The sequence below is a fragment of the Mustela erminea genome, chromosome 3, assembly GCF_009829155.1.
Source record: "Mustela erminea isolate mMusErm1 chromosome 3, mMusErm1.Pri, whole genome shotgun sequence".
NCBI lineage: Eukaryota > Metazoa > Chordata > Mammalia > Carnivora > Mustelidae > Mustela > Mustela erminea.
The window spans coordinates 60,525,884-60,550,148 of record NC_045616.1 but is presented as its reverse complement, the minus strand read 5'-3'; the positions used below and the strand labels follow the sequence as shown (position 1 = coordinate 60,550,148).

General features: G+C 42.2%; 1 protein-coding gene across 2 annotated transcripts in view; it reads right to left on the bottom strand.

Annotated features, from left to right (window-relative positions):
- ARSB (arylsulfatase B) overlaps positions 1-24,265 on the bottom strand; it is a 167,840-nt gene that overhangs the window by 132,937 nt on the left and 10,638 nt on the right. For both annotated transcript variants that reach the window (XM_032335889.1, XM_032335888.1), the window contains exons 2-4: positions 17,444-17,630; positions 10,232-10,422; positions 2,004-2,211 (exon numbers count right to left, since the gene is read on the bottom strand). In XM_032335889.1, the coding sequence (XP_032191780.1) occupies positions 2,004-2,211; positions 10,232-10,422; positions 17,444-17,630 (586 nt within the window). The remainder of the gene's footprint in view (positions 1-2,003; positions 2,212-10,231; positions 10,423-17,443; positions 17,631-24,265) is intronic.

Here is a 24,265-nt window from a genome sequence, read left to right as displayed (position 1 = left end):
AGAGTAGGCACTCAATAAATGCTAGATCCAATAACAACGCCTGATTAAAAGCAAAACAAAACAACTCTTTTTTTTTTAAAGATTTTATTTATTTATTTGAGAGAGAGAGCAACAGAGAGCACAAGCTGGGGGTGGGGTCACAGAGGAAAAGGGAGAAGCAGACTCCCCATGGAACAGGAAGGCCAATGTGATCAAGTGGACACTTAACCCACTGAGCCATCCAGGTATCCCCCAAAACAGAACTACCCTTAAAAAAAAACAAAAAACCTATCAGATTGAAGCAAATGAAAAATCTACCCACTTCAGCCTAATGAAAATGTCTGGTGTGGAGAAAATGTTCCCCTAAACACACACACCACAAAAAACACAAACTATGAGTAGAATACCCAGATTAATTCCTCAACATGTCATCACACAGGCCTCACGTTGTCACTTTACAATAAAATTCACCAGAAGACAAGTCCTATCCTCACCCTTGGAGTTTCCAATCACATTTTTAGGTTTTCGTCAAGGATCACCAGGGATTTGCCTTTTTCATAAAAGACAGGCCAAAGAAGATTCAAATGGCCTTAGAAGGAAGAGAGGCAATGCTGGGAGTATGAGCAAACGTAAAAATACCTGTGTGGGCTCACATATATACACACATACCAGTATACACGTGTGTATACACATATCTACCCACATACTCACACCAACACACCATTAATAGCTAAGACCACAGGCTTTGAAGAATGAAATTGTTACATAGAAAATAAAACAGAACTTTATAAAAAAGGAATTATCAGAAAGTAAGAGTTCTTGATAATGAAAAAATATAACAGTTAAAATGAATTTAATAGGGGCGCCTGGGTGGCTCAGTGGGTTAGAGCCTCTGCCTTTGGCTCAGGTCATGATCCCAGGGTCCTGGGATCGAGCCCCACATCAGGCTCTCTGCTCTGCGGGGAACCTGCTTCCTCCTCTCTCTGCCAGTCTCTCTGTCTACTTGTCTGTCTGTCAAATAAATAAATAAAAATCTTTTTAAAAATTAAAAAAAAACAAATAAAATGAATTTAATAGAAAAGGTTACCAAATAATGATAAGGAAGCTTCCCAAATAGTAGAAAAAAATAAACAGGAGAGTTTGGAAAAAACTAAGGAAATTAGAGGATAATCCACTAACCAAATAACAGAAGTTCTATAAAGAGAGACTAGAAGAAAGATAGGATGGAAGGCCAAACAATTCTGAAATAAATAATACAAGAACAGTTTCCATTAAAAAAGTCACCTTTAGTTTCAGATACAAAGTGTTCTCGGAGTGCTTAGCATGAGTAAACCAAGATCTACACCCATTCGCACATCACAGGGACATTTTAGCAAACTGTGCCTAACAAGACAGAAAAAAACCATGAGTCTAACAGAGGAGGAATCACAAGGGCACTGCCAGAATGAAAATTATGAAAGAAAGTGAAAACACTTTCTTTCCTCCTTCTTCTTTTCTGCTTTTTCTCTAATCAACGTGTATGAGTTTTACTGTCAGAAAACAACCTTAGTACAAAAAAAATCTATACTTGGCCACTCGAGCCTCGATTTAAATGGTTCCATTTCTCATCTGTCTTCTTAATGTCACAATCTGTCTCTACACTGATACGGAACCACTCTAGTCAGCACAAGTCCTAGTCACAGAGGACGCCTGGGCTACAGAGACAGCAGAGAACAAGCCACTCTAGGAATTCACTGCCCGGCTCATCTGTGTCGGAATGACGTCTGCTCATACTAACGCGGGTAGTGAGAACTTGTTTTCAAGCGTTCTGCCAGAATATTTTGATATCTGAAGGAAGAGGGGGAAGGCCCATAATTCTTTACCTTAGACACATTTTTCTACCCATTATTATCATGTCTCCGCTCGCAAAGTTAACATTTATTTTAATAAGGAACTGCTAAACGCAACAATTTGTCTTCATTCCGTTTATCGAATACCACGTCCTGGGCTTTGCCAAGAGATGATTTTCCTATTGACAGACTTACCTGTGGAGAAGATGAACACCGTGTTGTTCCAGAGCCCGTGGCTTTTTAAGGCTGCCGTGACATTTCCCACTGCTTCATCCATAAGAGACACCATTCCTGCGTAGTGATGTCTATTCTTATCCTGGATAAATTTGTATGGTTTCAGGTATTCCTCAGGGACCTGCAGGGGCTCGTGGACAGACTGAAGAGCGAGGTAGAGAAATAGAGGCTGGAAAGAGAGTTTGTGCAAATCAGTAAGAGGGTATGAGAGCCTTAAACAGAGACAGAAATCCAGATTTATCAGTTAATAAAAGTAATATCAACACAAACCACAGAATGCCGTGAAAATATTTGTAAATCATTTATCTGACAAGGGACTTGTATCTAGAATATAAAAGAACTCTTACAACTCAGTAAAAAAAGACAATTAATCTAATTATGAGATGGGGAAAGAACTGGAATAGACATTTTTTCAAAGAAGATACACAAATGACCAATAAGCTCATGAAAAGATACTCAACAGTTGCCTACAGCTGTAGCAAGCTGTGGGGGGGGGTAAGAGGAGGGGTGGGTAATTGCTAACAGACATGAGGTCTCTTTTGGGGTGATGAAAATATTTTAAATTTAGATTGTGGTGATGTTTGTACACCCCTATGAATTTACTACTGAATTATATACTTTAATTGGGTGAATTTTATGGCATGGGAACTATTAGCATCAATAGAGATACTAAAAATGTAACGAAAGACACAAGACAAAAAATTAAAAATAAATACTTGAGTTCTAAAATGGCCTAGAAGGTTCTGATCCAAACAAATAATAATAATAACAATAATAACAACTATATATTAAATGTTATTTATGTGCTAGGTACTATGATACTGATTTACATATTCTGTCTCATATAATACTCAAATCCAGCCTGTTACATCCATTTCCAGATAAGTTAACTGGGACTTAGAAAGGTTATAGGATTTGTCCATGTTCATATTAATTGCAGAGCAATTTCTTATGGGAAACTCCACCATTATGGTGCAGATATGCACCAAGAGATGCTTTAGTTTATTGCTTTTGCCAAAAAAAAAAAAAAAAAAAGGTGCAGGGGGGCATCTGGGTGGCTCAGTGGTTTGAGCTTCTGCCTTTGGCTCGAGTCATGATCTCAGGGTCCTGGAATCGAGCCCCACATTGGGCTCTCTGCTCAGTGGGGAGGCTGCCTCCCCCTCTCTCTGCCTGCCTCTATGCCTACTTGTGATCTCTCTTTGTCAAATAAATGAATTTAAATATTTTTTTAAAAGTTTCCACGCTTTCGGAGAGAGTTCAGGATTTTTCATATGAGAGAACAAGTGAACACCATACCTTGCTAGTCTTTGACTGAGGACCAAACATAATCCCAATTTAATTCCTGGAAACTCAGAAGTGTGATACGCTGATTCTATTTTACCTTTTACACCAATTTATAACATTTAATATTAGTGGTATTCCAGGTCAGCCTCTCCTTTTTTAACGAGCCTGTCTGAAAACACTCTTCTTCATTGAGCTCCTACAGAATTCCTTAATGGGTTGAAAACCCTCAAAGAGACAACAAGGGTTCAACCCAAGAATAATAATACAATTCTGTTAAAGTATTTGAGGCATTTAAATCTCATAAATGAATGGGGAAAAGTCAGAAACCAGACTGGGGTGGGGGGGTGGCTCATATTTCATTCTTCATTACTGTTGAGATTAAAAAAAAAAAAAATTCTGTATTATACACCTTGCTAGATAGAGTAAGGAATATACATATAGAGAGCTCAAAAAGATACCCAAAAGATTATTTTTAGTTCAGACCTTTAGATCTTTAGAACTTGGCAACACCTTTTCCCCAAAATCCAAGTGTTAAAAACAGCTGTTACATATCAAAGTCATCACCTTAAAACCTATTTCTCGAAGGAGGTTAGGTGAAGGAATGGTAACTCTGATAACTAGAACCTAGGCTTCATTTTTCTAACCCGTCCACAGGAGAACATTCCAGGTCGCAACTCCAGAGGTCAATACTGCAATCTTTGACACAGCTTTAGCTCTGCCAGCGCCCCCACCCCCCCAACACACACCCTCTCTACTCCAGGCACACGTAAAGCAGCACTTCTCAGCTCCCCCAGACCACAGTCCAGGGAACCCCAGCACATGCCCTGCCGGAGGGGCGGTGGTGAGGAAGGAAGCTGGGCTGAGACGCCTGGAGGGGCGATGGGTGCGCAGGGGCATCGGTGGGCCCGCGGTGCAGGTGAGGGTCTGCTGCGGGAGCAGCCGTCGGGGACCTCAGCACTAGGTGAAAAACCAAGCCCTACCACCAGCGAACGGTCTGGATGGGGACAGGATTATATATTGGAAGGCTACCACAGTTTGGAGCCCACATATTGTTTTTAAAATCAGGAAATACCACATAAAACTCCGTGGTCTAAAAAAATAATATTCTTTAAGAATCAGAACTCCGGGGACGCCTGGGTGGCTCAGTTGGTTAAGCAGCTGCCTTCGGCTCGGGTCATGATCCCAGCGTCCTGGGATCGAGTCCCACATCGGGCTCCTTGCTCCGCGGGGAGCCTGTTTCTCCCTCTGACTCTGCCTTCCACTCTGTCTGCCTGTGCTCGCTCTCGCTTGCTCTCTCTCTGACAAATAAATAAAATCTTAAAAAAAAAAAAAAAGAATCAGAACTCCGACAACTCCTTGCCCATACTCCATCGGGTAACGAACGGCTGGAGCATGAAACGGAGGCCTCACTCTCAAGTGCTGTCCAATTCCTAGAGCCTCCCCCCTGTTCTCCTGAGGGCCTTCACTTAACTTAGGTCAGCAGCCTGGCCCCCTGTAAAGCCCAGAGCCCGTGACCCAGGCGGAGCTTCTCTGGGCGGGGGCGGAGGAAGGAGAAGATGCGCTCCTCCGGGTCATTCGTGGCAACGTGGCAAAGCACACAGTGAAGGAGAGAAAGGGGAAAGGGGGCAGGGTATTCCCAGCCAGTAAGTGATCTCTAGAGGTGATGGCCAGGGAGGAGTGCTTACGACCACAGGGCGGGGGCGGGGGGGGGGGGCATGATTCTCAGACCATCATTAGAGACTCTTACAAATATTCAGTATAGGGGCTCTTGGGTGGCTCCGTCAGTTGGGCTCAGGTCATGATCCCAGGCTCCTGGGATGGAGTCCCACATAGGGCTCCCTGCTCAGCAGAAAGCCTACTTCTGTCTCTCCCTCTGCTGCTCCCACTGCTTATGTTCTCTCTCTCTCTCTGTCAAATAAACAAATAAAATCTTAAAAACAAAAACAAAAACAAAAACCCAGGGGTGCCTGGGTGGCTCAGTCGTTAAGCATCTGTCTTCAGCTCGGGCCCTGATCCCAGCATCCTGGGATCGAGCCCCACATTGTGCTCCCAGCTCTGTGGGAGGCCTGCTTCTCCCTCTCCCACTTCCCCTGCTTATTTTCCCTCTTTCGCTGTGTCTCTCTCTCTCAAATAAAAACAAACAAATAAACAAACAAAAAACTCCAAGTAGTCAATATGGAAATCATTCTACTCACTTTGTTAAATACAGCAGAACATTACCTGTTATTAGTTTCCTTTAGAGACCCCTTACTCTTGAGGGGTCATAGTTTATAAAACTGCAGCAACTCCCCCATTTTTCCAAGGGTCAGGCTTGTTTAGGTTCAAACAGAAGGAATATAGCTGAGAAGAGGGAGTGAAAAGCACCTCTGAGGGATGCGGACTGTGACCATCTCTGGCCCTGAAAGGGCCTCACACTGCTGCCAACCTAGAAACTTATAAGTTAGGGTTAAGGTGTTCCTCGAACAAAACAAGCGATCTTTTCCCCCCATGTCACCAGCAGTCATCGAGGACCATGCAGTGTGTGGGTGGACAGACACACATCAGTTCGTCTCTGGCTCACCAGGAGGTGGCAGAATGATGTGCAGTGCAGCCCTGTTAATAAGGTGAGGCCCAAGGCAACACAACCAACTGGCCTGCCCCAGCTGAGGTAAGATCCTTGCCACACAGTGAACAGACATAGCTGATTTCCCCATACCTGCCTACGTGGATTCAGCTCACTGTTGACCTAAAGCAAGCAGCTGCCATCCTGAGGACAGACTCGGTATTACTATGCTATCTACTGACTTGAGTTCCAACCCAGGCATGCCTCAGCCTTTGGAGACCAGTGGGCACATTCTGACCTGACAGACATTATGATTCAAAACATGGTAATACTGGAGCTGATTTTGACCTCCACAGACCTCCAGGTCTATGCGGGACCCTGATCTTTCTCTTGGTCTTTCTTGGGTCAAGGTCCCTGTTGTGACCAAGCCAGTTACAGCTACCGCCTTTCCAGCAACCCTAACTATAACCCCTTCAGGATCCTTAGAAATACAAAACAGAGTCCTAGAGGAGACTCATGACCAAATGCTTAAGTATTACACAAACTATGACATTATCGCCTCAAGTTGTTAGCGTATAAGTAAGATCCTAAGGGGGTTCTTTTCCTTTTTTTATTATGCCATAGGTCTCCTAAGATACCTACTCTAAATATCCTCCCCATGCTAAGAAACAGATCCCAATGAGGAAGAAAGCCTTACTTTCTTTAGTATATTTTCCTAATTTAAAGTGTAAAATTTAAAAATATAGGATGCATTTTTTAAACCATTGCTCTATTGTTGGCTTTCAAATTAAGACATTTCTTTCCAACTCGTGTCAGGAAATTCACATTCGCTTTAAGAAGCTTCTAGTAGATTCGGTTTGTGAGAAAAACCTTTGTTTTTATTCTGCAGAGTGTTAGGGGGACTATTTTTAACTGAAGAATATGTTATGGACATGTTGCTTTTACACTGTTGTGTTAGTACTAAGGGAATTTTCCTGGAGAAAAAAAAGACATTCCCTCCCAACACATGTGCCATGGCTATTAGCAGTATCTCCCTGAATCCAGCACCAATTGTGTTTCTGCTACAAATACCTCCATATGCTCTTTTCCCCTCAAGTGCTCTTTAAAATAGGCACATTTTTAAGATGGCTTGTGGACACTTCGTGTGTATTTCTATAATGATTTCCATCTTAGGATGGGTTACCTATGCTATAGTCTCTATAGAGCACCTAAGAAATTAGCACAGAATTAGATTCAACATTGGGATAAAATGAGGAAAAGCCCAGCTCCTGAAACTATGGGATGCATCATTTTACTGAGAACTGAAAATGTAAATGTCTGCATTTCCTGTCTTAAACGAACATTCTGGGGCTGTTCCTCAGTACTGATTATTTCATCCATTTATGCCTACACTTGAAGCTCTACCTTGAGGACGCGGAGAATGCTGGACACTGCTTCAGAATATTTCAGACACTGTTGGAAAGTCTCCATCCTCTCATCTGGCAATTCCCATAATGCTACCTGCGAGCAGCACTCTATTACTAACTCGAGTTTGGATGGCTTGCGGGCTCTTTGGGACTCATTTCCCCCAGTTCCCGTGCTTTCCGCAGCGCACCAGATAAGGCAGCCCACCCACAAAGAACTATTTCATCCAGCTGCTTCCTCTTATCCGATTAATGTTACAGGCACTGTGAGAAAATACTCCATTGTTGCTTAATGGGAACTCATTTTTACTGTAGGCATATTATAGCTGTTGCATGATTAAGGTGGTGTTTTACTGTAAGCCTGGAAAAGGCAGCTGGCTTGAGCTTGTCCCCTATGTTTGAGGGGGGTCAATAGTGCTGGCACAATCAGAATCACCACTGGGAGGGAGATGGGGGCAGAGAGGTAATTAAATACCAATGACACCCTCCCACCAGCATGAATAAATCACAATATTTGTTATTGGTCTTTATTACAAACTTTTCAGATGAGCCTGATATACTGTCAGGATTGGAACCATCAAGCTGAATCATACACTGGAGCTAATAACGTCCAGTCTCGGATATGAGCTGTGAACCTGGGATGCCTGTTGAGTGCACTGAGCTCGGTAGTCAAACAGCATGGGTTTAAATTCTGGTTTGGACTCTCAGTAGCTTTGTGACCTTGAACAAATCTCTTGTTTGCTTATCTGTAATAGAGTGCCTAACTCAAATGACAGAACAAGAACCACAATCCCCTTAAGACCTCATCTTGTTCTTTGGGCTTTCAGCACTATCTATAAAACACCTAGCGGGGTGCCTGGGTGGCTCAGTGGGTTAAGCCTCTGCCTTTGGCTCAGGTCATGGTCCCGGGATCCTGGGATCAAGCCCCGCATCGGGCTCTCTGCTCAGCAGGGAGCCTGCTTCCCCCTCTATCTCTGCTTGCTGCTCTGCCTACTTGTGATCTCGCGCGCTCTCTCTCTCTCTCTGTTAAATAAATAAATAAAATCTTTAAAAAAATAAATAAATAAAACACCTAGTATACAGAAGAAAACTGAGAACCTAAGCCAATTACCTAGCACAGTTATCTTTCCAGCTCTCTGAAAAGTGGTTCAGGGGGCGCCTGGGTGGCTCAGTTGGTTAAGCAACCGCCTTCGGCTCAGGTCACGGTCCCGGAGTCCCAGGATCGAGTCCTGCATCAGGCTCCCAGCTCCATGGGGAGTCTGCTTCTCCCTCTGACCTTCCCGCCTCTCATGCTCTCTCTCATTGTCTCTCTTTCAAATAAATAAATAAAAATCTTTAAAAAAAAAGTCAGATGAAAAGTGGTTCAGATTGACATTTTTAAAAAAGACTTTATTTAATTATTTGAGAGAGAGAGAGAGCATGCACACAAGTAGGGGGAGAGGCAGAGGGAGAGACAGAAGCAGACTCCCCACTGAGAGGGTGCCCAATGCAGGGCTCAATCCCAGGACCCGGTTAAGGCAGACATTGAACCAACTGAGCCACCCAGATTCCCCTGTTTAAAACCTGCTTATGTCCACATATGTAAGAGAGTGTTCTGGTCTTCCAAGTTCTGCAGGAAGCGTGGCTACTCCAAGATGTCAGCATTGAGAGTGATAAAAAACCCAAGGTAGGCTGAGGACAGATATAAGGGAAGACCTCCAATACTGAGTTATAACAGGCAAAGGCAAAGCCAGGAAGAAACTATGTCAAAAAAGGGAGTCACCTGCCAGGTACCACATCTGATCTGCCTTGTGATCTGCCTTGAGGCCATTCAGTAATTGTCAAAGAAGCAAAGTGCAGAAAACTGCAAGCACCAGGTAGTATGGCACATTCTGTTATTTGCTACATCAGGGTCTTACTGAAGGACTAATTTCATCAGTGTGCTAATGCAAGTCTTAATGAAGCCACACTGTGGACCCAGTATCTGACACGATGAATCTGTGACCCAATTTCAAACGTATATTCAGAGAATTTAGTTTATGAAGGTAACTCTCAGTCAACAACAGCAACAGCTACAAAAACGTTTAGGGCAATTCACACTCTTTTCCATTTCTACCTTTAGACTAAGTCATAAGATTTTAGTACATGGCTCATGGGTATTCCACGTTCATGGAGTGAAAGACTTAATATTGTTAAGACATTTATTCTCCCCATGTTGTTCTACAGATGCAAACCCAAAATGAAATGGATGAAATCCAAATCCATGCAGGAACTTTCTTGGTAGAAACTGACCAGGTGATTCTAAAATTAACATAAGAATGCAAAATATCTAGAATAGCCTAAATAACCTTGGGAGGCCAAATACAAAGAGGACTTGCCCTGAACCCAAAGTTTGTCTATCTCTTAACAGAAAGTTTGCCATAATACAGCCTCATCGTCTACACAAGCCTATCATTTTAAAAAGTCAACATACTAATTGCTTATAGCACATGAACCTAATACACCAAAATTATAAAACTATGTATCTACCAAAATACTATAGACCCAGTATTCCTCAAAGCATCATCTGGGGACCCTTGGTGTCAGAGTCACCCTTAATGAGTTTCATTAAAAGGCTGATGTGTGGGAGCACCCAAGTGGCTCAGTCAGTTAGGCCTCTGACTCTTGATCTCAGCTCAGGTCTTGATCTCAGGGTCATGAATTCAAGCCCCACGTTAAAAATAAATAAAAATAAAAATAAATTAATTAATAAATAAAATAAAATCCTGATGTATGGATTTCCCCTAGACCTAAGGAATCAGACCTTTAAAGAGGGGTTCCAGGAATTTCTATTTTTATCATGCTCCCCAGGCAGAATTTGAAAACAACTCCCCTAGAATTAATTAGATTTTTTTTCTCCCAACAAGCACCTTTTTCCTACACTCACCTGAAGAGATGCTATCTTAACACAATTTTGATATCAATAAAGATGCAAGACTTACCTTCTCTGGTGGGTGGTTAGCTATGAGGGCTGTAGCTCTTTCGGTAAATATGTTTGTTGAATACATATTTTTATATCCTGTTGCGACTTCTTCACCATCTCGAAAATCAAGAGCACATCGTGTGACATTTAGAGCATCAATTAATGTACAGCGCTCATGGGAATAGTAATCTTCACTACCTAGGAGATAACCTACAACAAGAATGGGAGATGAAAGTAGTCAGCATGGCATAAAACTTGTTAAACAAACTAATGTTTCAGCATTTAATTGCCTAGTGCAATTGATTAGCCATGACAAGGCTAATCAAATGACAAGGCTAATCAGAGCACCACTTCTTAACATCTCTATATTTGCTAGCAGGAGGCATTAAAATGTTATTGTAAAAAAATTCAAGTCCATTCCTCCTCAGTCAAGTCTTTAGAACACAAGGCTCTGTCATGTAACTCTCAAAGTGGCTGATTCCAAGTAAATCCGTTTTAAAAAATCAGAGTTTAAATTCAGTAAAGGTGATAAAATCTTAATCTTTTAAAGATATCTAATGGCAAAAACAGCATATGGTTAATGTGTTTTCTTACAAGTTTTTACTCTGAGGTAATCACATAAATGAACACAGCATTCAAATAATGTTGATATTGACCTTGGGAGACTGGCTTCAAGGTTATTTAGAGAAGCAGTGCTGGGAGGAATCATCTTTAGTCAGATGCTGACACCCACTGGTGGAAAAACACAAACCTTCCCAAACAGGAGCCCTAGACAATTTAACAGAACGAAAAGATCAAACTGAAGTATATTTTTCTACCAACCATGATCTCATTTTCGCCGCCAATGTAAATGGCATGGACTGCCTATCCCACAATTTGCATATAAACATGAAAGGAAATGGGTGTTCTCAACTAAAGCTGTTTCTGCAAATGTCCCATATTTTCCTAAAATATTAAGATAAGCTGTGCTGCATATTGTATGATTCCATTTCTATGAATTGTCCCAAAGAGGCAAATCTATAGAGACAAAAATTATGTTAGTGGTTGCCTAGGGCTGGTGGGGTTGGAGGAAAATGGGGAGTGACTGCTGGTAGAAAAGGGGTTTCTCCATTCACAAATCAATCAATGTGATAGAACAAATTAATAAGAGAAGAGAGAAGAACCACTTGGTCCTCTCAATTGATGCAGAAAAAGCATTTGACAAAATCCAGCATCCGTTCCTGATTAAAACGCTTCAAAGTATAGGGATAAAGGGAACATTCCTGAACTTCATCAAATCTATCTATGAAAGACCCACAGCAAATATCATCCTCAATGGGAAAAAGCTTGCAGCCTTCCCGTTGAGATCAGGAACACGACAAGGAAGCCCACTCTCACCACTCTTGTTCCACATAGTATTAGAAGTCCTAGCTACAGCAATCAGACAACAAAGAGAAATAAAAGGTATCCAAATTGGCAATGAAGAAGTCAAACTCTCTCTCTTCACAGATGACATGATTCTTTATATGGAAATCCCAAAAGATTCCACCCCCAAACTACTAGAACCCATATAACAATTCAGCAACGTGGCAGGATACAAAGTCAATGTACAGAAATCAGTGGTTTTCTTATACACTAACAATGAAAATACAGAAAGGGAAATTAAAGAATCGATTCCATTTACTATAGCACCAAGAACCGTAAGATACCTGGGAATAAACCTAACCAAAGAGGCAAAGGATCTGTACTTGAAGAACTGCAGAACACTCATGAAAGAAATTAAAGAAGACACAAAAAGATGGAAGACCATTCCATGCTCTTGGATTGGAAGAATAAACATTGTTAAAATGTCTATACTGCCTAGAGCAATCTATACTTTAATGCCATTCCAATAAAAATTCCACCGGTATTTTTCAAAGAGCTGGAGCAAATAATCCTAAAATTTGTATGGAATCAGAAGAGACCCCAAATCGCTAAGGAAATGTTGAAAAACAAAAATAAAACTGGGGGTATCATGTTACCAGATTTCAAGCTTTACTACAAAGCTGTGATCACCAAGACAGCATGGTATTGGCATAAAAAAAGACACATAGACCAGTGGAACAGAGTAGAGAGCCCAGATATGGACCCTCAACTCTATGGTCAAATAATCTTCAACAAAACAGGAAAAAATATACAGTGGAAAAAAGACAGTCTCTTCAATAAATGGTGCTGGGAAAACTGGACAGATATATGTAGAAGAATGAAACTCGACCATTCTCTTGCACCGTACACAAAGATAAACTTGAAATGGATAAAAGACCTCAACGTGAGACAGGAATCCATCAGAATCCTAGAGGAGAACATAGGCAGTAACCTCTTGGATATCAGCCACAGCCACTTCTTTCAAGATATGTCTCCAAAGGCAAAGGAAACAAAAGCGAAAATGAACTTTTGGGACTTTATCAAGATCAAAAGCTTCTGCACAGCAAAGAAAACAGTCAACAAAACAAAGAGGCAACCCACGGAATGGGAGAAGATATTTGCAAATGACAGCACAGACAAAAGGTTGATATCCAGGATCTATAAAGAACTTCTCAAACGCAACACACACAAAACAGACAGTCATATATAAAAAAAAAAACAAAAAACGGGCAGAAGATATGAACAGACACTTCTCCAAAGAAGACATACAAATGGCTATCAGACACATGAAAAAATGTTCATCATCACTAGCCATCAGGGAGATTCAAATTAAAACCACATTGAGATACCACCTTACACCAGTTAGAATGGCCAAAATTAGCAAGACAGGAAACAATATGTGTTGGAGAGGATGTGGAGAAAGGGGAACCCTCTTACACTGTTGGTGGGAATGCAAGTTGGTGCAGCCACTTTGGAAAACAGTGTGGAGATTCCTCAAGAAATTAAAAATAGAGCTTTCCTATGACCCTGCAATTGCACTATCGGGTATTTACCCCAAAGATACAGATGTAGTGAAAAGAAGGGCCATCTGTGCCCCAATGTTTATAGCAGCAATGGCAACGGTCGCCAAACTGTGGAAAGAACCAAGATGCCCTTCAATGGACGAATGGATCAGGAAGATGTGGTCCGTATACACTATGGGGTATTGTGCCTCCATCAGAAAGGACGAATACCCAACTTTTGTAGCAACATTGACGGGACTGGAAGAGATTATGCTGAGTGAAATAAGTCAAGCAGAGAGAGTCAATTATCACATGGTTTCACTTATATATGGAGCATAACAAATAGCATGGAGGACAAGGGGAGATGGAGAGGAGAAGGGAGTTGAGGGAAATTGGAACGGAAGGTGAACCATGAGAGACTGTGGACTCTGAAGAGCAATCTGAGGGTTTTGAAGGGTAGGGGGGTAGGAGGTTGAGGGAACCAGGTGGTGGGTATTGGAGAGGGCACGGATTGCATGGAGCACTGGGTGTGGTGCAAAAACAATGAATACTGTTACGCTGAAAAGAAATAAAAAATTAAAAAAAAAAAAGAAAAGAAAAGGGGTTTCTCTCTGGGGTGATGATAATATTCTATAATTGGACTGTGAGGACCAGAGCACAACCCTGTGAATTTATTAAAAATCAGTAAGTTGTACACTTTAGTTGGGTGAATTATATGATGTGTGAATTATATATACCTTAATAGAGCTATTAAAAAGAAATAAGCTGTGCTAGACTCTGAGACATCTCCTAACAAATAATGCTTATGAATCTTAAAATGAGGTGGATAAAATTGGCCTAGTCCTTTCTACAGTTCTAAGCATTCTCTACAATCAAAAGCCTTACACTGTTTACATGAAAAAGGAATTCATTTTTAATTCATTTCCTCCTTTTCCATGATTCAATAAATTCAAAGCCTGGAACACAATGAATACCTTGGTCTTAAGACCACTTTATTTTCAATTTAATTTATTTACTTACTTTAGAGAGAGAGAGAAAGACTGAGCGTAAGGGGAGGGGCAAAGAGAGAGAGGGAGAGAGAACCTCAACCAGACTCTGAGCTGAGTGTGGAGCTGGACGTGGGGCATGATCTCAGGACCTCAAGATCACAACCTGAGCCGAAATTAAGAGTCAGAGGCTTAACCGACTGAGCCATTCAGGTGCCCCAGACCACTTTTTAAATGGAAATCTTTCCCCCAATATTTATAACAGAAAGGGAAATCAAATGTATTTGCTAATTAATATATAACAGAGGAGGAAATGTATCCATAAAATGATCTTAGCCCTTATATGGATAATTAGAGAGGCTAGGACACTGGGGTTCTATTTGGAATTTTTAGTAAGTCCTGGGTGTTAAGAGCTTGAGGAAATCACTTAGAGTTATTTCTCTGTAAATGTAAACTGCTATCTATTGAGAGAATGTAAGCATAGGATATACCTGATTAAAAGAAGTATGGAGGCGCCTGGGTGGCTCAGTCAATTAAGTGTCTGCCTTCGGCTCTGGTCATGATCCCAGGGTCCTGGGATAGAGCCCTGTGTTGGGTCTCCCTACTCAGTGGGGAGCCTGTTCCTCCCTTTCCCTCTTCCCTCCCTGAGCTTATACATTCTCTCTTTCTCTCTCAGACAAATACATAGAATCTTAAAATAAAAAAAAAATTTTTTTTAAAAAAAGATGTAAGACCTATTGGGATGCCTAAAATAAATAAATAAATAAATGAAGTACCAACTATAAATATTAAAAGGATATTATAGATAAGAAAATTCCAGGAATAGAACTATTTATTTATATATTTGGCAGAAGGATACCAAACAACCATGTGGCAATCACACACAGCTTTTCTCACAAGAGTGATTCACAAATTTGCACTTACATGCTGAGCCTGAAAAGGAGGGCATCCTATGCTTTTTTGGTGAAAAATCATAAAATACTTCTGAACAACTAAATCACCAACTTTTTATTTTAAGTTTTATTGAGCTATAAGTTACATCCCATATAAGTCACCTACTTAATGTACAATTCAATGGTCTTTAAGGTATTCAGAGCTGTGCAACGAGCCCCACAATCCTCTGACTGCTTTTTTTTTTTTTTAAGATTTTATTTATTTAATCATGAGAGACAGAGAGAGAGGCAGAGGCAGAGGGAGACTCGATCCCAGGACCCCAGGATCATGACCTGAGCCTAAAGGCAGATGTTTAACCATCTGAGCCACCCAGACACCCCATCTGACTGCTTTTTAACAGAACACCTAAGTCGTAACAGTGAAAAAAGCTGCATGGTCATATTCCCTCCTATCTACAAGTCCCCATTAATGGCGGGTGTTGGCTCATCTGAATCCTGGGGCTTCTCAATTCTCATAAAAGGATATGATTTTCTTCTGTCCAAGTGAATTTTTAAATATGTGACTTGGATTTTAGTGAAAAAATTAAAATACCTATCATCCTTCCTCTTGCCAGAGCATAGGTATTGATCGATCTTTCAGCAAAGGTCTGCCTGAAAACTGTCGAAGGATATACAGGCTGCCTTTTCCCTTTAGAATTTCCAAAATGACAAAGAGCTCTTCCACTCGGGCTGACTTTAACAGTTAATTGAGTATGTGGAGGATATGAATTCAGGTTCACCAAGAAAGAATGCCATGACTGCTTAGCCATGTCTGCTAGAGAACCAGGGCGGGAGCAGGGCACATGCAGTCTCCTGCCTGAAGTCCTTGCGTCTCAGCATTAACCTCGGATCCAACAGGGTGTGACAGAGCTGTGTGTTTCAACTGCATTATTTGGGCCCCCAGTAATCACTGAAATGCACTCTGGCATTCTGGCCCTACCCTGAATAAAAAGGAACGTCTCAAGAAACACGGACAGGAAAACCACCACAATATTACTAAAATGCTGGTTTTGAGGATCTTATCCACCTTACCTTTCCCCAAAGGAGAAATTTCTTAGGTCTAAGAGCCAGAAAATACTTTACTCTTCCTGAACATCTGGTTTCCATTTATCTTACAAATAATGTGACTCTTACAGCTGTCTCCTTTTTAAAAAAAAATTTTTTTTTTTTTTAATTTGGACATAAGGAATCGCAAGGTGCAGAGTTCGATGTATAGCCAGGTGGGGTTTTTTTTTTTTTGTAATTTGGTGCCACGCCACAATTTCACCTTTTTCTACTCACCTTGATTTGTTACTCAATTTTTGTGAAGACTTTGTTTATTTGAGAGAGAGTCCAAGCAGAGGAGGAGGGGCAGAGGGAGAAGCAGGCTCCTTAATGAGCAGGGAGCCTTTTGCGGGACTCCATCCCAGGACCCTGAGATCATGACCTGAGCCCAAGGGAGATGCTTAACTGACTGAGCCAGACAGGTCCCTTCTATTTATTTTTAAACTTTTTATGTTCAGTATGTGTTCCTTTTTGGATGTAGCAGGTTGTAAATAAATGAAGAAACAAACGAGATGTAAACAGGTTAAAAGAGTGTAAGTTTTAAAACTAACCTAAGTTTTCACATTTTTATAGGGCTATCAAATCCATAAAATACTTCCTTTTTCTTAGTATCCTTCCTATTAGTTTGTTATTTACTCTCCCATTTTATTCTTTTGATTGGTTTCCCTAGTCAGGCCATTTCAAAAACAGATCTCAAGAAGGGGAGAAGGATACCAATGGAAAAGTGTCTCCTCTACCATCTCTAGAAGAAAAAAAAAATCTTTGGGACAGCCCATGGAAAGAAAAAACATTCTTAACCTTTGTGAAGGAAATATTCTTGTATTGGGTTTTGTCTGGAATTTTTTTCCAAAAGCAAACTGTAGGGGCACCTGGGTGGCTAAGTCAGTGAAGCTACTGCCTTCAGCTTAGGTCACGATCCCAGTGTCCCGGGATCTAGTCCCACATTGGGCTCCTGGCTCAGCAGGGAGCCAGCTTCTCCCTCTAACCCCCTCTCGTGCTATTTCTCTCTCTCTCTCTCAAATAAATAAATAAATAAAATCTTAAAAACCAAAACAAAACAACAAGCTGTATCCCCTTTTGGTAATAAGGTTCTCTAAGAGTACAATGGTCTCGGGTGTGGAAATAGCAAATCTTCACAAGCCCCAATGCAGCACTTAATATCCTGGCAAAGGTACTTGCCTCCCTGTGGGCAGCTGCCCACCATAAGCTGAGCACTGAGCCATGGGTACAGAGGTGGTAGTAGAAAGTTGCCCCAAGGCAGTGCTGACGGATTCATTCTGTGTTCAAGTTTCCAGTCATTTCATTTGATTACACTTGGGTGTGTTTTTACAAGATGGGTTGCAGCTAGTCTAAGTTGTAAAAGAAACATGTGCATTTCCATTACCGAAATAAGTATCAAATCCTCGGCGGGTTGGAAGGCATTCTTTCCGGAACATTCCCAGGTGCCATTTCCCGACCATATGGGTAGTGTAGCCTGCTTCTTTTAGAAGCTGGGGCAGCAGTTTTTCATCCAGAGGGACACAGCTGGGCTGACAGGGCCAGATGATTTGGTGTTGTAAACCTGTGTGGATCTTAAAGAGACAAAACGTGAAATTATAAACTGCTGGTGTTGAAACATCCTGAACAAACAGATAAAGCGGTTGCTTAATTTATTGGACACATCTGCGGATGTGACTCTCGAACTCTATCCCTGTACCAGCTTCGGGACACTTCCGAATGGCACTTTACTCACTTATTGAAGTAAGGTAATGGACATAAACAGGATTGGGGGGGAAAAAATGAATAAAAGGACCCTAATAAACATTAGCTATTTCAACAAATATTTATCAAGGAATTATGTTAGAAACCATCAACTTAGGATTTCACCTCCTACCCCAAAAGAAGTCACTGTAACACGAAGTGTGGATCTATCAAGAAAAAGTGTTCCAATTTCTGTGCACGTGAGAAATTCATGTTAGGTGTGGAAGGAGCTTCTGTAATCTTTCCAGATTTGGTGATTTTTTTTTTTTAAGGGTTATTCAGAAATACAATGAAAGTAATGATTTGCTTTCCTTATTTCGCTTTATGGAAACCATAATTTCAAAAGCCAGTAACCGACTTTTTCTTAAGGAAAAAAAAAGGCAGCCATCTGACCCACATATTAGGAGTGGTTCACACAAGTATGCCCAGGGCGCAAGGACCACGCAACAGTCAGGCTTTAAGAAATGACCCCTGGTTGAGTCTTGGTGTGATATTCAAGTAGAATATCCACAATTACATGAGAAGCTATTAAAGTAACCCTTCCTTGGGACGCCTGGGTGGCTCAGTTGGTTAAGCAGCTGCCTTCGGCTCAGGTCATGATCCCGGCATCCTGGGATCAAGTGCCACATTGGGCTCCTTGCTCAGCAGGGAGCCTGCTTCTTCCTCTGCCTCTGCCTGCCATTCTGTCTGCCTGTGCTCGCTCTCTCTCCCTCTCTCTCTCTGATAAATAAATAAAATATTTAAAAAATAAATAAATAAATAAAGTAACCCTTCCTTTTCCAACCACCTGTGTGACGCTAGATGTTCTTCATAAACTTTAACCAAAACAATATATTACAACAGATTATAACAACCTAGCTATCTTCTAATAGAAGATAGATACAAAAATACAAAACAGTATTATTCTTCTCATGTAATTCTCTTATGTTGGATAATACAGTCATTTTTCATAAGCTATTAATGTTAACAGGTAATGGGTCTATTACTGCTGTTTTTCAATGAACAAAAGTACTTTTAAATTTCTATTTTAATTTCTGATACAGTGAATTTTGAAGGTGTAGCCCACAGAAACATAAGCTCTTTGGGGTCTTCAATAATTTTTAAGCACACGCAGAGGTCCTAAGACCCAAAAGTTTGAGAACTGGTGTTATAATATCCAGCAGAGGTTCCTGCTAGTGAGGGAAATAAAGTAGGACAGGGAAATGGTGACAGAGGTGATTTTTTGAGAGGGTGGCAAAAGAAATTTGTGGAATTGCTATTTGAACGGTAATATGAATTGAGTGAGAGAGTTAGACAGCCTTGCCAAAATACAAGGCAAGAATATTCTAGGCATCAGAAATAAGAAGTGCAGAGGCCCTGAGCCCTGAACTTGCCAGATGAGTCTGAAGGCCTGCAGGGAAGCCGGCGTGGTCCCATCACAGGTCCTTTGCTGGTGGGCGGCAGGCCAGCCCTGCTGGGGCCCTATCAGAGCAGAGGCCCCAGGGGCCTCCATCCTAGGCCGAGCACCAATTCCTCCCCACAAACCTCACACTTCTCCCTGTCCCAGCTTAGCCAGGGAGGTGCTTTCCTTTGACTGATGTGGGACTAGGGTCTCCCCATCAACTCTGCACTGGACACTAGCCTTCTCAAAGGGCTAGGTACTCCAGATCTCCCTGGAATAAATGGGGCTCTGGGGACACAGAAGGGGGAGAGTGCCAGTTCTCAACCCAAGCCCTAAGTCCCTGGCCTCTGTCAGCTGTCAGGTGGGTTGCGTGCAATTATTAATAGATGGTAAAAGTGTGTTTACAAATGCTTTGCTGGCTTTTATCATTTAAGACAGAATGCATAAAGCTCGGGGAGTTAAATCCTATCTCAGCTCTATCACCGAGGACACAGTCAACATTCAACAGGTGTCACAGTAATAACCATCAGCTTTGTTACTAAGAACATAGTAAGCCTTCCCCACTACGCCACATTTTGCTTTTTAGAGAGCCGGTGTGGCACTGGAGAGAACATGCCCCTAGCCCAGAGCTGTCCCAGGAGCCTGTGGTGCTGCGTGTGAACACCAGATAAAATGTATACTCAGCTACTCGTCTATTGTTCCACAGGCATGATGGACTACTGACACATCTCTGGGTGTCTCAGTTCACATACTGACTTACACACACCAGATACACAGATTTTTATTGCATTTGAAATACATGGCAAAAGACAGATATAAAGGAGAAGCCAAAAAAATAATTCACACTTACTATTTTTTTCCCTGATTTATTATTAGCTACTATTGAATAGTATTCTTCTAAGTTTTCACATTGCCTTGAATTTCATGTTTTGTGGAACTTTCCAGAACCACCACTTTGGAGTAGTACTTGCCACTGCTTCATTTCCTTCTAGCTTTCCGTGTCCTTTCAAAAGAACCACATACAATACCTTAAATGTGAAATTAAAATGGTTTTTTTTATTAATCATTTTTATTAACATATAATGTATTATTAGCCCCAGGGGTACAGGTCTGTGAATTGCCAGGTTTACACACTTCACAGCACTCACCAAAGCACATACCCTCCCCAATGGCCATAACCCAACCACCCTCTCCCTACACCCCTACCCCTGGCAACCCTGTTTGTTTTGTGAGATTAAGAGTCTCTTGTGGTTTGACTCCCTCCTGATCCCATCTTGTTTCATTTTTTTCCTTCCCTAACCCCAAAACCCCCACCCTGCCTCTCAAATTCCTCATATCAGGGAGATATGTGATAAAAATGGGTTTATTTTGAAGGTGATGGATAATTCCCTATCTTGTTTGTGGTGATGGTTTCACAGGTATATACCTATCAAAACTTAGCAAACTGTATACTTTAAATATGTGCAGGTTATTGCATGTCAATCATACATCAAAAAAGCTTTTTAAAAGTAAAAGTGAGTTTAAGATTTCTATTAAGATTTTTCACCTTTTTGGTACCTGGGTGGCTCAGTGGGTGAAGTGTCTGACTTGGGCTCCGGTCATGATCTCAGGGTCCTGGGATCGGGCTCCCTGCTCAGTGAAGAGTCTGCTTCTCCCTTTCCCTCTGTTCCCTAGTCCCCCTCCCTGCTCATACTCTCTCTTTTTCAAATAAATAAAAGTCATAAAAAAAAAAAAAGATTTCTATGACTTTCCTAGAAATCATTGGACACCTCCCCTGGGATAAGTGCCAGATGCCTTCCAGTTGCCTTCCAAATCCACTTTCTGCCTTCTGTCCTGCTCTCTGCCCTAGAGGCTGACCTATGGGAACCAAATCAGAGGACTCCGTACCTTCTGGCTTCTGACTGGGTTTAGCCAAGGCGGACCCATGACAGGAAATTAGAGGGAGGGAAGAGATGAGTCCAAACTGCCAGACCCTGTCTCTCTGAGCCGGCCATCCTGAAGGCAGCCGTCTCTGTGTGACACTCTATGTGACTCTCTATGTGACACTCTCTGGGTTCTTTCCTTCCCTCCTTTCTGGTCCAGGGCTAGCAACAGCTCCTCTGGGTTACACACCATTACTTGTGTTCCCTTCCCCCCAATTCACATTTTTTTGAATAGTCCCTTTATAAATAAACCTCCCTAAACGATCCTAATTTGAATGTGCTATCTTTTTCCAGCTGGGATCCGGAATAATAAGGATGCTACAATATCCAGGCTGGGGCAGGAAACATTGCTCTCAAAATACATGCACACACACACACACACACACACACACCAGATCATAGAAGGATTCTGTTCATGGTTAACAACGTAAAATTTCCTCAGTAGAAAACCAATCCTAGATTCAAAAGCTTTATAACATATACTAATTGGCAACGGTGCAAGATAAGGAAAGATAATATTGTAGGAACTCAAGACCCAGTGGAGATAAATGCTATGCCCAGATTTCTTTAAACAGAAAGCTCATCCATCACACACACAGAATTAACTCTGATAGCTATAAAGCCCTGCCAAGGGATGCTGTGTGATTCGGTTTTCCTAGCCCATGGGCACCAAGCCAGGTGGTCAGCTGAAGCCTGTTTCTATTATCTACAATCATATGGAGCAGAGAATTTGTTCTTTTCAATTCCCGAGAATTTATGTGACAGAGCGTTTTTATGGCATTACTGGGGAAGCGGAAGCCAAACTCTGGATGGCAGCCAAAGACATGTTTTTAGTCTGTTCAAACACTATTTGAAGTAAGGAAGCTGTAATGTGTAGAGAAGCAGTAAACAGGCAAATGCTGAGCTGGTTCCAACCGAGCACTTTAGTTTAGCACAGAATTATAGATCCACACCACGCTTCATGGGGCAGGATGATGACAGGGCACCAAGAGGAACCAATGAAAAAACAAGTGCCCGTTTGCAAACACAGCAGCCTCTATGACAATTCCATTCGAAACCCCCTCTTCAACGTTCAGAGAGCAGGTATGAATGGAGAAGATTATACAGCTAATACAGACAGTTCAGAGGAGCTGCTCTATACCGATCACGTGTGACCATCTCTTCTTCATTAAACCAAAGCCTCTTTCCAAAAACAGCTTCCCCTCTAAGATTTTACTGAACCGTCCAGGCTTTCCTGCACAAACGCAAAAGGTCCACAGAGTCCGTGAAGAACCTGGCTTGTCTCTAGGTTCTTTCCATGAGATAACTGATGAGCACCCTTGTGTGTGTGGTTTTTTGCATATAAAATTTATCTGATCCTGTGAGTTATTCCAGCCTGTGAAAACATGGAAAATCCGATCACTGTCATCTCATGAACTGAAAAAGGAGAAAGCTCTTTCTCCTAGAGGGAGAAGGAAGGAGGGGGGCTCCCACCCTCAGAACCTCTTCCTATCCCCCGCTTAAGCAGTCCAGGCGGTCTGTTGATTGGTTATCTGCAGGATTTGGAAGCTCAGAGGGCACTATTTCTGGCACACTGATAATAATCTCTCCCAGGGGCTCCATGAACCACCGCCACACATAGGGCAATGAATGCCATTTCTCTCCTAACTTAATAATGCTGAGATAATTAACATCCAGGTGAAAGGAAGGAAGACCCTGTCCTATCAGTTGGACCTGTGTACGATGCACTCACACCCTCACAGCACCCACGTTGTTGCACCCCTCCTGCTACGGTCCTTTAAAATTCAGAAAAACAGGCAGCGCCACCCTCCGCTGTATACACCAGGGGGCTGAGAGGGAAGCTTGGTGACCGGAACACAATGGCAGATCGAGCTGGCGGCCGGCCAGGAGCATCAGAATCTCCAGCCTGCTTCTGAGTCGGTACACTACAGGTTTTAACCACGGTCAAGTACCACTCATGCCTGTAGCGTTTGGGGTTTGGGCCTGCAGCTGCCCCACAGAACAAATGGCTAGTGGAGAGTCTGCACCCTCCCCCGCTTAAGCCTTCTGAAAAGCAGTCAGCTGCCCACGCTGTCGAAGCCAAGAGCTACAGAACACACATTATGTGTGTCGGGGGCCTGACTCTGCCATCTGGCCTGGTCCTCCAGAACCCCGGCTGCAGAGCTGGCTGGTGTCACTGACAGTTTTAAGGGTCTATTTATTTTGGTGTTGATTAGCAAAGAGTGTAGATCTCTGGTTAAACCCACAAAGGGATGCTGTTTGTAGAAAGAATAAACAAGGCAAGAACTGAATCGGTGCCTTCCTCTGTTTAAATTATAAATCCAACCCAAAGCCCCAAAGGCAAAGCTAGGAAAACAGGGAGGAAAAGAAATTTTTAGTAAAGTGATAGGACTAAAGAAACACAAACAAAGAGAGTTACCAGACAGTGACAGCTTATGTTCAGGGTGATTCTTGAAATAACAAACCCCAAAAATCAATTCGCAAGAAAACCCCATAAGTTAGTGGGTCCTACTCCACTCGGCCCCAAACTTATTTCTTTATTTCCGCATTTCCAATTATGCGGGAAGTAAGATATGTAAAACATGGAATTGTTTCTTTAAAATACTTTCAATGTTTGCCAAATATGGCTTCCAGATGCCCCTTGCCTTCTGGGAAAATGCTTCTTGGCTCTGGCCAGGCTTACGAAAGATACCATCTTCAGCAAAACAAAAGACCCATCAAAACAAGTCATCTTCGGGGCTCCCTGCATTAAAGCCCCCGTGTGTTTTAGGAGGGGGCTGTCTTAGTTGTCACTGTGGAGCTAATGCATCCTCTGTCCCTCCCTTATCAAAGCACAGGAACAGAAGCTAACAAATGCTTCTCTTCAGAGGTGCCCATGGTACCCCGACTGTAGGCTCTTATTTCTGACTCCTTGGATGCCACTGCCAGACGGCCCCACGAACACTCCCAATCTGTGACCTACCTCTCTCCCCAGTCACCCTGCCCACTTCTAGCTCTTCACTCCTCTTTGCCCCACTTCTCGTCGTAGAGCCCAGGGAGAGACGACCAGGGACAGGAGTCCACGGTCCCCAGGACAGGCAAACAGGTGGAGGGTTGATAAAGGATGGGCAGGCAGGCGCTGAGGACGCTAAAAAAAAGAAGCAGGGAGGTAAGAGCATCCTCA